This window comes from Squalius cephalus, assembly GCF_949319135.1.
Source record: "Squalius cephalus genome assembly, chromosome: 2".
NCBI lineage: Eukaryota > Metazoa > Chordata > Actinopteri > Cypriniformes > Leuciscidae > Squalius > Squalius cephalus.
In genome coordinates, this window is record NC_137123.1 from 15789673 (window position 1) to 15804264 (window position 14592).

General features: G+C 38.4%; 1 protein-coding gene across 1 annotated transcript in view; it reads right to left on the reverse strand.

The window, feature by feature from the left end:
- Positions 1 to 217: 217 nt before the first annotated feature.
- The window catches only part of LOC307172832 (NACHT, LRR and PYD domains-containing protein 3-like), a 67147-nt gene continuing 52772 nt past the window's right edge, over positions 218 to 14592 (reverse strand). Inside the window, exons 4-10 of the mRNA XM_079895502.1 lie at positions 10781 to 10876; positions 8875 to 10665; positions 6573 to 6743; positions 4693 to 4863; positions 1676 to 1846; positions 777 to 947; positions 218 to 664 (exon numbers count right to left, since the gene is read on the reverse strand). Coding sequence (XP_079751628.1) covers positions 658 to 664; positions 777 to 947; positions 1676 to 1846; positions 4693 to 4863; positions 6573 to 6743; positions 8875 to 10665; positions 10781 to 10876 — 2578 coding nt within the window. The 3' untranslated portion in view covers positions 218 to 657. The remainder of the gene's footprint in view (positions 665 to 776; positions 948 to 1675; positions 1847 to 4692; positions 4864 to 6572; positions 6744 to 8874; positions 10666 to 10780; positions 10877 to 14592) is intronic.

Here is a 14592-nt window from a genome sequence, read left to right on the forward strand (position 1 = left end):
TTCTCGTTATTTCAATTGTAAATTTACAAAAATATCTATAATTTTGTGAAGCCATTCTGTCACAAGAGCAAATGTCGCTGACTTTTGTGTATAAGAAACTTAGAAATCTAATTAGCCTAATTTACATATAAAAATGGTGTGTTTGTGCTGAAAGGAATAACTGATTCACTGTAAACACGTTGAGTTGTTTCTGAAGAGATCTAGTGACACATGATATAGTGAGATATGATGACTCAAATTCGCACCTTTATCATAATAATTTGACTTTCACACACACCAACACAAAGACAGAGCAATAATAATGTGACAATGGCAAATATCCTCTTCAGATGAGCTTCAATCAAATCTCAGGAAGACTTTTGACACAGACATTAAAATCATCATCATCATTAAACCCTGTAAAATAATCCAGGTCCCCGAAACACAGATGAAACTCAGCTCTGAAGTTCATTACTGTTACTGTGATTGTGTTGAGCTGCTCACTTCACTGAGATGGATGATAAAAACACCAATTCTCTAATACATAAAAGAGAGGAAGACTTTATTAGATATTATACAAAAAATGAATGTACATTTATATACAGTAAATCCAGTAAAGGTCACGTGACTTCAGTGTTGATGATGATGTCTCTATAGTGGCTCCATATTCACCATCATTTAATATCTGTCAGTAAAAAAAGCACAGACAGAAACACATGCATTACTGACACATCTGATCAGAGGATTGACTAGTTCAAGTGACATTATTATATTATATGATATGAATCAATACTTACAGCAGTGTCTCCAGTTTATAATGTGGATTATCTTTTAGAGCTGAGAGACTCTTCACACTTGCATCTCGTAGATTATTCACAGTCAGATCCAGTTCTCTGAGGTGTGAGTTTGATCTCAGAGCTGAAGCCAGAGCAGCACAACCTTCATCTGTGATATTACACCATCTCAACCTGTAGAACAACGACACACACTTTAATCTCTCAGTTCAGCAGGAACTACACAGCCACAGAGAGACTGAGATATTAAATACTAAGGGCCAGATTTACTAAACAGGGCAAATTATCGTGAGAGCGCAATCCCATAAAAGCGCCGATGGGAGTGGAAAGTTCTGAGTTTGATCGACTGACGAAGCGGAAGTTAAAGAACAGAGACTCAGCCGGATCATTTCCATAAAGACCAACACAATCTACCAGTTAGCGTCTGGTCTCAGACCTGCTGTTTTTGGGTGGATAAAACTTTGTGAATATTACATGTAATGCTATTTTTGTCTTCATTTATAAATATTTTATATGTATGAATATATAGCCATACATGGTCAATGCATATATTGCAGTATATTGAAAATATAAGCACTTCCCATATATGGAAATGTAATATATCACATTATATTTTGCAGTATTTTCCCATTTATTTTTGTTCTGTAAGGGTGTTTACACTGCAAAAAAAATAAAATAAATAAATAACACAAACCCAGGACCAGAGTTGAACCACTGACATAAAATGCATATAAATATCAGTCATCACTCTATATCTGCCAATAACATGTCTTAGTAAGATGATATTTAAATGCTTAGTTTTATAATCAAAGCTCTGTAATTTTAAAACATATAATGTAATGTTTTAATTGGGTTAAAATAACATTATTCTAGTCTCAGTTAATATTAATGTATGATCTTACGTCAGTTTCTCCAGTTTACAGTGAGGATCCTTCAGTCCATCAGAGAGCAGCGTCAGACCTTTATCTCCTATTTTATTCCATGCCAGATCCAGTTCTCTGAGGTGTGAGTTTGATCTCAGAGCTGAAGCCAGAGCAGCACAACTTTCAGCTGTGATCTTACAATCATACAACCTGTAGAACAACGACACACACTTTAATCTCTCAGTTCAGCAGGAACTACACAACCACAGAGAGACTGAGATATTAAATGCTAAGGGCCAGATTTACTAAACAGAAGGGCTGGGATGATACACCTATCTCCTGATTCGATATTATCACGATACTTGGGTGCCAATACGATATGTATTGTGATTTTTTTAAGAATTGCGATTCTACAAGTATTGCGATTCGATATTGCGATTTTTTTCTTTTTTTTTAACACTAGACCATGGGAAAAAGTTAAATCATACACTTATACAGACCGTACATGATGATATATATTCATATATATATTCAAATTTACAAAAACAATTCATCACATTTTCTGACTTATTTTAAAATAAATACTTATTTTAACATTCTCTTTAATAAATGATTCAATAACAAATACATTTTTTAACAGTCACTTGTCTGAAACAATGTAATCGATAAATGCATTATTTTACATACGTTTTTATCAAAAGCTGATTTACTCTATCGCTATCGTAGACATCAGTGTTTATATTTGAACTTCAGTGTTTATATTTGAACTTTAAACTTTTATCCCAGGGGCCAGTTTCACAAAGCTATTTTAGACCGGTCTATAGTGTTAGACAAGTCTAAAATTTGCTCATAGACTAGTCTAATGCAAGTTGGACTGTTTCACAAAAAAAAAAAAAACTGACTTTTAGACTTTTAGAATTAGACACCTTACCCCCAGGCTAACTTGGGTCTAAAGAGGTTCGCACACCGGACGAGAAGCGCAGCCAGAGCCGCGTCTAGGACAACTCGAGGTATCGCACACACACCGGACGCGCATTTTCTCAGTTTATGGCCAACAATATTGTTATGTTTAAAGACATTATGGAATTAAGACAATGTCTGTACTATGTTATGATTGTACTGTACAATTAAATACAATCGTTGCAAACTAAAGTCTGCAGTCTGAACCCTTTATCTCACAGTGTCCTTTCACTGAATGAAGTGAGAATATCACCTGAAAATCCGATAACATCAGCAGTTTTCATCCACGCAGCTGATTTCTGTAAATTAATGTAAAACTAAATGTATATTGCAGGACAGGGTGAAGTCAGTATATACATTAACGACGATTTGAGACAAATATGAGACAAAAATGTAAATGCTTACATTTGCATTGCATTACATTTGGTTTGCACTGCGTTGAGATTTTATGCAACAGGAACTTTTCTGAATGCTGTTGGTGACACAGTGGGTCTCAGCAAAGCTTCTGTGTCACGGGGGTATACAGGGTATCTTTTCTGTACGTCTTTAATGCTCCGCTCAACGATCGGATTAACGCTGTCAACTGTCATAGCAATCTTTTTCCAAATTAAACATTTCTTCTTGTTACTACATTCTCCGCTAATTTTCCCAAGTAAAATGTCCTTGTAACTGTTATACTCCTCCAACAAACATATATTTTCCGCTGGGGTAAACTGCACTGAGCAGTTGAATGCGCTTACTCGATCCGCCATGTTTTTTGTTTTGAAAAGTGTCTTATTTTACCCAGAATGCATTGCAGTGTAGTCCTACTTAAGATAGTCAGAATCTTAAGTGCTTTGTGCAATGGTCTGATTTAGATGTCTATCTAAAGTCTGACTATCTACTATATCTAAGCCATAGTCAAAGTCTATCTTTGTGAAACCGGCCCCAGTACTTCTATGATAATTTGAACTATTGTATCACAGAAATAATGATTCTATGAGGAAAAGACTGCTGTTTCATGACTACTCTCTCCGGGTCGGCGGCAGAGCCAACACAGATTTTAATGTTGCAATATGATTTTGTCAAAGGTTTAATAGACAGACGAAATGGAAGAAGATCGCCTGGGTGTTTGAATCGAGATCACACTCTTTTAAAGATGAATCGTGCAGCTCTACTGTCTTCTCTCTCTCTCAGCATACGAGTAGCGCTGCGCGTTGTGAGGGCTTTTCAATGCAGTCTCACGACGCTTTCACGCGTCCACTTATATTACGTCACTCAACACTCAAAGATAACGACACATTTCATCCTTTGTTGAAACGAAAGTGGCTAACTTCTGTCAACCTCATCTATAAGCACGGGCAAAAATAAAGCAATTTCATCTGAATTAATATCAATTCTGTAATAAAAAATTAAAAAACGATTTTAAAATCGTAAAGAGAAAAAAAGCCCAGCCCTAGGCTACTAAACAGGGCAAATTATCGTGAGAGCGCAATCCCATAAAAGCGCAGATGGGATTGGAAAGTTCTGAGTTTGATCGACTGACGAAGCGGAAGTTAAAGAACAGAGACTCAGCCGGATCATTTCCATAAAGACCAACACAATCTACCAGTTAGCGTCTGGTTTCAGACCTGCTGTTTTTGGGTGGATAAAACTTTGTAAATATTACATGTAATGCTATTTTTGTTTTCATTTATAAATATTTTATATGTATTAATATATAGCCATACATGGTCAATGCATATATTGCAGTATATTAAAAATATAAGCACTAGTTCCCCATATATGGAAATGTATTATGTAATATATCGCATTATATTTTGCAGTATTTTCCCATTTATTTTTGTTCTGTAAGGGTGTTTACACCGCAAAAAAAGAAGAAAAAAAATCTCCAGGACCAGAGTTGAGAACCACTGACATAAAATGCATATAAATATCAATCGTCACTCTATATCTGCCAATAACATGTCTTAGTAAGATGATATTTAAATGCTTAGTTTTATGATCAAAGCTCTGTAATTTTAAAACATAATGTAATGTTTTAATTGGGTTAAAATAACATTATTCTAGTCTCATTTAAGATTAATGTATCAGTTAAGATTAATGTATGATCTTACCCCAGTTTCTCCAGTTTACAGTGGGGATCCTTCAGTCCATCAGAGAGCAGCGTCAGACCTTTACCTCCTATTATATTCTCAGTCAGATCCAGTTCTCTGAGGTGTGAGTTTGATCTCAGAGCTGAAGTCAGAGCAGCACACCCTTCATCTGTGATCTTACAATCATACAACCTGTAGAACAACGACACACACTTTAATCTCTCAGTTCAGCAGGAACTACACAACCACAGAGAGACTGAGATATTAAAGGAGGGGTGAAATGCTATTTCATGCATACTGAGTTTTTTACACTGTTAAAGAGTTGGATTCCCATGCTAAACATGGACAAAGTTTCAAAAATTAAGTTGTACGTTTGAAGGAGTATTTCTGTGCGAAAAATACTCCTTCCAGTTTGTCACAAGTTTCGGAAAGTTTTTTTCAAGTATGGGGCTTCGTGACGTCAGATGGGGCGGAATTTCCTTATACGGGTCCTAAGGGCACTTCTCTCGGGAGGGCGCGCGCGCACCCGAAGACCAGAGCGACGAGCAGAGAGAGCGAAAGCAAAGCAGTACGCCCATCAAAGCGCTGTGCTCGCGATGTCAAAGAAAGAAGTTTGTTTTTGGTTGCCAGGGCAAGACAATCTTGCACAGATTCCCGAAGAACCCAGCGTTAAGGGACCAGTGGATGGAGTTTGTTTTTCCAGAGCATCAACAGAGTTCCCTGTTCCCTGCATTTCGACGATGATTGTTTTATAAACAAGGTCCAGTTCGACGCCGGATTTGCAGATCTTCTAATGCTTAAGGATGGAGCAGTCCCAACGATAAAGGTTCACGGTCGTGCGTTGGAACTGTGAGTAAAACTGCTTCAAATGTCTGTGTGTTGTTAGCTATCGGCGCGTAAGCACAGCCCACACGGCACGCCTCCAGCCGCTCGGGTTTTTTCGGAAATACTCGGAACTGCCTATCTTTCTTTTATAAATATAATAAAACTAAAGACTTTTTGGAGATATGAAGGATGCAGTACTACTCTATAGGTACTCAAGATTAACATGAGATTGACTGAAACTGAGTGTTTCACCCCCCCTTTAAATACTAAGGGTCAGATTTACTAAACAGGGCAAATTATCGTGAGAGTGCAATCCCATAAAAGCGCCGATGGGAGTGGAAAGTTCTGAGTTTGATCGACTGACGAAGCGGAGAATTGGAAGGAAACAGTAAGATATGCACGTTTTACATTTAAAATGTTTTGTCAGTGACACTGAGTCAGACAATTATTTACACTGCAAAATATATATATAATCCCCAGGACCAGAGTTGAGGACCACTGACATAAAATGCATATAAAAATCAGTCGTCACTCTATATCTGCCAATTACACGTCTTAGAAAGATGATGTTTAAATGCTTTGTTTTATGATCAAAGCTCTGTAATTTTAAAACATATAATGTAATGCAATACAATGATGATTGAGACTTGAGAGATAAACTAATAAACCTTCCTCAAAAGCCTGATGATCATATTTGATACATTTGAACATGATTTTTCAAAAAAGATGTATGTATAATCAAGTAAACCTAAGATGCTTCAGTCCAGAAAATGATCATCTTCAAATATTACTAACATTATAAAGTTTATTCTTATGTTTACTTAAAAATCTGTAAAGATTTCACAGCAGAAAGTCACATGACCCACGAGCTAAAGCGACACATTTTAAAATTATACTTGCCTTTTACTTGCTAAAAAAACTATAAAACATCAACCAGACAACAGAAGGCAAGTAGTAGATTGTGTGCAACTGGTTTTTGATCATGTTGATAATTTAGATCAAATATGATACAGTAGGAATTAAAGGGTTAAAATAACATTATTCTTGTCTCAGTTAAGATTAATGTATGATCTTACTTCAGTTTCTCCAGTTTACAGTGAGGATCCTTCAGTCCATCAGAGAGCAGCGTCAGACCTTTATCTCCTATTATATTCCCAGTCAGATCCAGTTCTCTGAGGTGTGAGTTTGATCTCAGAGCTGAAGTCAGAGCAGCACAACCTTCATCTGTGATCTTACACTGACTCAACCTGTAGAACAACGACACACACTTTAATCTCTCAGTTCAGCAGCAACTACACAACCACAGAGAGACTGAAATATTAAATACTAAATCTGTGTAATGTTTTTATTACTTTTTGTTGACTTTTGCTGTATTATGTGTAAATTACGACCTGAAAAAATATAAGGAGAATAATCCCTTTTGTAGATTTTTATGTATAGTTATCCAAGTGTGACTTGTTTAAAAAAATCAGGCCAAATTAATACTACCATTGACAACAAAGAACAAAGAAACACAACACAAACACACACACACACACACGCACATACACACACACACACACACACACACACACACACACACACACACACAGTAGTGTAGTATGTCTCGAGACCACTTTTACGTGGTCTCGTCTTGTCACGGCCTCGTCGGTCTTTGGTCTTGGTCTTGTCTTGGTCTCGGATCTCTCGGTCTTGTCTAGGTCTCGCTTTCTCAGACCGACATAGTGGTCGGGGGATTTAGCCTACAATATCCACGACGACACACAACGTTCCATAATGCAACATCATTATTATGTTTGTTTAGGGACATTTTTTGCAAGCCTCTCTGCGAACGTAACTAACCCGGTGAAGACTGTAACTACATGTTAAGTACAGGTAGAGTCCTGCACGGGTTCGGGTACCCGACGGGTGACCCACAAATTTTGCTCAAACGGGTGAAAAATATCCAACTGTGTCGGATACGGGTGCGAGTCGGGTCGGACACGGGAGAAACACGGGTCTAAACACGGGTTTAAAACAGTCACATGCAAACGTAAAAATATATGCATATTTTTAGGAACACATCTACAAAAATATGCCTGTATTTCAAGTTGAAAAATAATTAAATATCCACATCTGTTCATTTGTGCCCACGCGCCACACCCTCCCAGGATCTATAACGTTACCTAGGCTACTTTCAGTTTAAAAAATTCATCATAACCGCGCACGCGCGATCTGCTTGCAGTCGTCGAGATGGATGCTGAGGAGTTGAAGAAAAGAATAGCCAGTGGAGATTGTAAAGTTGTCGACAATACGTCATCAAAAATCAAGTCCTGTCTGTGGGAGAAATTTGGAGTGATCTGAAGAAAATATTGTGAAAGGCTTGCATGCATTTTCGTGTTGGATAGCCGCAAATGTGGAACTTCATCCCTGAGGAAGCACGCAGATAACTGTGGTAACAAAGCAGTTCTATCGAACAGTATTTTTCAAATTTAACACTGTTAAGTATGTGTGGTGTGCAGGGCGTGTTTGAACCCAAAATTGTCAGATGTAGGCTAGACGAAATTGTGTGGCATATAGGCTAGTGTTGTAGCCGCATCTGTTCGATTGGTAAAATGTTAAGGCTACTCAGTTTTGTGGTAACGTTACCCATGTACTTCATGTACCGGCCTTTAAATTTGTATCTTTGATCTGTGTGTGTGTGTGTTGTTTGATTACAGTATTATTTTTAAGATGGTGTTTGACTAAATAAATGGTCTTTAAAATATCATCTGCATATCTCCGTTGTGTTGACTAAACATTAGGCCTAATCCAAGTTTATAATTGTGTATCTTTAATTTGATGTTACGATTTCATCTACACATTAAGTATAATTTCAATTGGTTACATATTTCTCATTCTTTAGACAGTTGGAGGAGCAAGATGGTGTTGGAGGTGTTGATGTTTTGTCAGATGAACCAGTCATGTCAGTCCTCAACAGTGCACAAAAGTTAAGGGAGTCTCAATCCTCTAATAGTGCAGTAACAGCTGTCATGCAATTGCTACACATATCACCCAGTCTGCAAAAACATTTATAGTGAGCTCACAGTCACACACATTACATGGTCTGTCTGTATTGTTAGTAATAAGTAATATGTATTGAATGTAAACTGCGGCTGAACCCTAGTATGCTGCTGTTCTTGAATTCATACAAGTTATTGCGTAGCTTCAACACTAGTCTGTTTTTTTTCCCTCCGGTCTCGACTTGGTCTCGGTCTTGGCTTGATCTGTCTCGGTCTTGGTCTTGGTCTCGATACCCTCTGGTCTTGGTAGTGTCTTGGTCTTGGTTTAGTCTGTCTTGACTACAAGTCTAACACACACACACACACACACACACCTGATGATTGTCCTCAGACTTACTGAGCTGATCTGGAGGCTTCAACTACAGGCAAGAGCCTCTGAAGAACTTCATCCGGTGACGTGAGGTTTTGGCCTTGACTGATGCTTATGTATTTCTTTAACTCAAACTCATCTAAACACTTGGAGGTTAATAGAGCAAAGACAACAGCTGACCACTGTGACGAGGACAATCTGGTGCTTGAAAGACCTCCAGATCCGAGACACTTCTGGATTTCATTTACGAGAGAATGATCACCCAGTTCATTTAAAGAGTGGAACAGATTGATGGATTTCTCTGGTGAGGGATTCAATCTTATTCTTGTCTTAATGTGTTCAACCGTTTTCTTTTTGCTGAACGAGATGTTTCTAACATGTGTCAGAAGGCCTTTCAGGAGCGTCTGATTGGACTCCAGCGAGAGACCCAGAAGAAACCGCAGGAAAAGATCCAGATGTCCATTTCTACTCTGCAGAGCCTTGTCCACGGCTCTCTGGTGCAGGTCAGATATCGTGTGACACTTGTGTGCATGTTTTGAGCTGAGGGTTTCATTGAGCACATCCCTCTTGTACAACAGGAATGAAAGCAGCACATAAAGAGCTGCTAGATGCTCCTGAATGCTCAGATGAACAAAGCAGAAGACTTTCCCCTGATACAAGCCCAACTCCTCTCTGAAGATCTGAGTGCACAATCCTGAGTAAACTGATGCCTCTGTCTCATCAATGCCACACTCTCTCAGGTCTTCCTCATAGAAGATCAGGTTGCCTTTCACAAGCTGCTGGAAGGCCAGTTTCCCCAGTTTGAGGATCATGTCTTCATCCTTCACTTTCTTCTCATAGTCCTTCTCATGTTTGATATTGGTCTGAATGATCAGGAAGTGTGTGTACATTTGAGTGAGAGTCTTGGGTATTTTTCCTTTCCATGATTTCCTCAACATCTTCTCTAAAACAGTGGCTGAGATCCAGCAAAACACTGGGATGTGGCACATGATGAAGAGGCTCCTTGATGACTTCAGGTGTGTGATGATTGTATCAGCCAGACTCTGATCACTGATTCTCTTCCTGAAGTATTCCTCCTTCTGTGTCTCATTGAATCCTCGTACCTCAGTCACTCGATGGACACACTCAGAGGGAACGAGATCGGCTGCTGCTGGTCTGGAGGTGATCCAGATGAGAGCAGAGGGAAGCAGATTCCCCACAATGAGGTTCGTCAGCAGCACGTCCACTGAGGCTGATTCAGATATATTACACAGTTTCACATTAAAGTTCAGAGACAGACGACACTCGTCCAGACCATCAAAAACAAAGACAACTTTATATTCATCACTGAATGGTTTGATTTCTTTTGTCTCAGGGAAAAAGACATGCAGAAGCTCTGAAAGACTGAGTGTTTTGTCCTTCATTAGGTTGAGCTCTCTGAAAGCAAGTGGAAACATGAGCTGGATCTCCTGATTCCCTGTCCCTTCAGCCCAGTCCAGGATGAACTTCTGCACAGAGACTGTTTTTCCAATGCCAGCGACTCCCTTTGTCAGCACAGTTCTGATGGGTTTGTCTTGTCCAGGTAAAGGTCTAAAGATGTCAGTGCATTTGATCGGTGTGTCCTCTGTTGCTGCTCTCCTGGATTGAGTCTCAATCTGTCTCACCTCATGCTCATTATTGATCTCTCCACAATCACTCTCTGTGATGTAGAGATCAGTGTAGATCTCATTCAGCAGTGTTGGGTTTCCCTGCTTTGCTGTTCCCTCACAAAGACACTGAAACTTCTTCCTCATATTCGATCTGAATGTATTGAGGGCTTCGGCATGTTGAGGGCAACTACTGTAAGATAAAGAAATAATATACACACATTGTACCAAGATATTTTATTGTGTCAGGGTCCTTGACACTATGTAAGTCTCTTTGAATAAATGTAAATGTTTATTACAGCACTTACCTAAAACCAGGATCAGTGACTCCACTAAACTTCAGTGTAGGATCCATTGACTGGTCACTCTTCATGGACACACAGCTGGCTACAGAAGGGTCTGGTCTGAGCAGTGAAGAAACACAAATGAATATAATTCACACACTCTTATATTAATCACTTTTGTAAGGGTTGATTGTTCTAGGTGACTGAATAATTTAATTAAAACACATTATGCTGTTGGAGACATAACAGCAAGTGCAACTGTTATACTGGTTATATTCACATAGCCTATCAGACTTAAGCTTTTCATTCTGAAATGCATTGAATACAGCAGCGGTTTCCAAACTGGGGGGCGTCCAGAGTAATAAAAGGGAGGGCGCAGTAAGACTATTTTAGAAATATAGCTGCAAGTAGCAATTATCGGGGTTCAAGCGATTTAACCCTCTGAGGTCAGCAAACGTGCGGGCGCGTTTTGCTGGATTTTCTTCACATTGTAGCACTATAAACTTAAATTACTCCATCATTTATGGTCATACAGAAATATAAAAAAAGAATCTGTGATATTTCTACTTTTGTATGTGTCCACTTACAATCAAATCAAAACATAGTGCTTTTGAAAAATAAAGAAAATAAACAGGGTGTGCGTTCTGCCTCTCCGTCGCGGTGAACTTTTTTTTCTTGAGCACGTCTATAAACTGAAACAAAACTCAGCGAATACTTGTCACACATTTATGAGCCATATACCTTTATAAACATTTAAGTGTGTACTTTTAAATGATCGGATTCAAACTGAAAACAAATATTCTCTGTTTAAGTAATTTGTATAAAACCAACAAGATGTCCAGCTTCTCAAACGCTTCCTAATTAGTTTTAATTTGACCACGCCTATTCGCGCCAAAGATATTCACATGCAAATCTCCACATGGAACACGAACGCGCTCATTACCTCAAAAACAAAACACCAAAACACTTCATCAGTCTCTGCTTTTCGTCGAGATTGAAAGACGCGTCGTGAGCTTACATTGGATTTACCTCAGAAGAAGAATGCGATTTGAAGACAAGAAAGATAAGGTAAGAAATTCTTACATATTAGTTTGTTATTGTTGCATAAATTTCACATTGCAGTTGAACTGTTGCTAGATATATGGTGAATATTATAATATTTAGACCCGTGTTTACTGTTACTGTGTTTGTGGATATCTGCTCAAGCGTAGATATGTATATGGTAACCATAATGTTTCATATTTGAGCGCGATCGCGTTTGAATGTATCATATTTTGGATCGCGTTTGAATGTATCATATTTTGGATCGCGATCGCGTTTGAATGTATCATATTTTGGAAAAGCAAAATGCTCCAAACTGCTTCATGTTTTTACTATTATCTCATTTCATTTCATCATAACGAATGGAAACATTTGAAGTAACATGATAATCAATATATTTTTCTCTAGCTTAGTTGTTACTGAAATCTTTTGGAAGATTTATATAGGCTGCAATATTGTTATTATTTTATGCAGCACTGCGCATAGCCTATACCTACAAGGCACAACAAACCTGGTGTTCATTATATAATATATTGTTGGAAACATTTGTGTGTGTGTGTGTATTCTGTGAATTTTAAAATTTAAGAATTTTAAAAATACGAAAATGTATTCCCAAAATCGTGCAGGCCTTTCTCTTGATATCAGTATGTTCACTTTTTTTTTTTTCAGGGCCCAGATGCCACTGAGTCCTGCTGACTTCAACATTCACAGTACATGTCTCTGTACATGAACATGGTAAAGTGAAAATCAAACACCTTGGAAATGAAAGGTATGTACAATGTTTTTAGGAATGGCACAAAGGTCTCTTTCTTTGGATCATTGTTTTGAATGAGTGCTTTTTTGTCATTTGTTGTGTATCTTTGGATTATGTTGTGTTGTAAATAAATCCAAACAATCTAAAAGCCATTCTTTTTTAAATCTCCTCATTCTTTGTGCAAGGTTGGTCAGAATGATGGGCCCTGATAAGCTCCTAATAGGGCCATTAGGGAGTGTCTTTGTCTTTCTCAGGTGTGAAAATCCTTACATATTAATGAGGTGATCCGCCCCTCCCGCATAAAGCTTTATCACACAAAACACGTCGTAAATTTTTTAAATCAATATATTGTCTTCTCTGAATGAGCAGTCAGGGTGATTTTCACATAGTTTTGGAGCAAATATTCTAGGCTACGTCATACAATTTTCAAAAGTCTTGTGAAGAAATAATCAGTAGGGGTTTCATGACTTTATTTCAGTGAGAATTTTTTTTTGTATTTTCACAAACCACGCATAAATGTCATTATCTCAAAACTACAAACTTTTACACACATGCTGCTGATATATTATTGTAGCAGAGTTTGTGCTGAATACAGTGTAATTAGACTTTAGCCATGAAAATGTCACAAGTAACAGAAATAACCACAAATGTCAGAGCATGTCAGAACACCTCCAGGGCCCAGAAAACAGCTCAGACCCCAGAGGGTTAAGGCCTTTAAACACATGCGTAAAAAGATGTGTTTTATTTAGCAAGCATGTTATCATCTCAATCATAGATGGAAATGACCATTTACGGTCAATACAGGAAATTTACCATAGGAAATATGGATTTAAATTTTTTTAACAGTTTACAGAAATTCTTTGGCCGATGGCAGACATGTTTTTTGAGATCCGTCAATGTATGCATAGACAATGCAATGCAAGAGACACATGGTAACTCGGACAAAGACACTGCATGACAATTTTAAAGCCCTCTCTATCAGCGAACACACTGCAGACTCACTCTCGCTCGTATCCGAGGCAAATCATCAACACTATCATCCCTTACATGTGTTGAACTAAATACATTGTCATCTTCTAAAGCGCATGCGCAGGTTATCTTTCTTCCTGAACAAGTGCACGCCACAGTCCGTGTTGCTTTCACATTCACATAAATCGTGTCACAGTTCGAGTGCAACCGACTAAACTGCCAGTGTGAAAATGCCCTTAATATTGTCACAATCAGAAGAGGACCGACAAGGTTTAGTGAGTATAACAAGTTTATATAGTAGTGCAGAGGGAAGAGCAATGCAGGGATAGAATGCAGATGCGATGAATAATGATCGTTGAACTGGAGAAGCTGACAGTAATGATCTAATGATAGTATGATAGATCTAATGATAGATCTAATGACTAGTAATGATAGTATATCTTTGCAGGCACATGAAGATGGGAAGAACCAGGGTAATGAAGATCGGCGATGATGGGAAGAACGGGACTTCAGGTAAGTAGTTCAGAATGAAGGAATCTCAGGTGAGTAGTCTGTGGCGTTAGTCATAGACGAGACCAGACACTGAGGAGAACTCAAAATTCAGGTGATAGTGATCGAGTGGGCGGAGTGCAGTGATCTGATGGCTGGATCGCTGGTTCCGTTGACTCTGGCCCCGTTTACACATACATGGTTATTTTGAACAACGGAGATATTTCACTTTGTTTGTGCCCTTCGTTTACAAGCAAACAGAGAATGTTTGCATGTCAACTGAGAAAAACTGAGTTTTAGGCAGGCGACGTCACAATATGTGACAGAACTTGCACCTGCGTCTTTGTTCAAAAGAGAAAGAGGAAGTGATTCGTTGCTGTTGATGCTATTTTCGGGATTCTGATTGGCTAACGTGAGCTTGAGCTTCTCGTTACACTGCCACCTACAGGTTTGGCATGTTCTTGACGGCATATATACACGGGTTTGTGTAAACAAACACTTTTCTGAAAACTGCCATTAATGAAAATAGCCGGCCACGTGTAAACGTAGCCTCTGTGAAAAATATCTTCTTTTATCTTCAGTT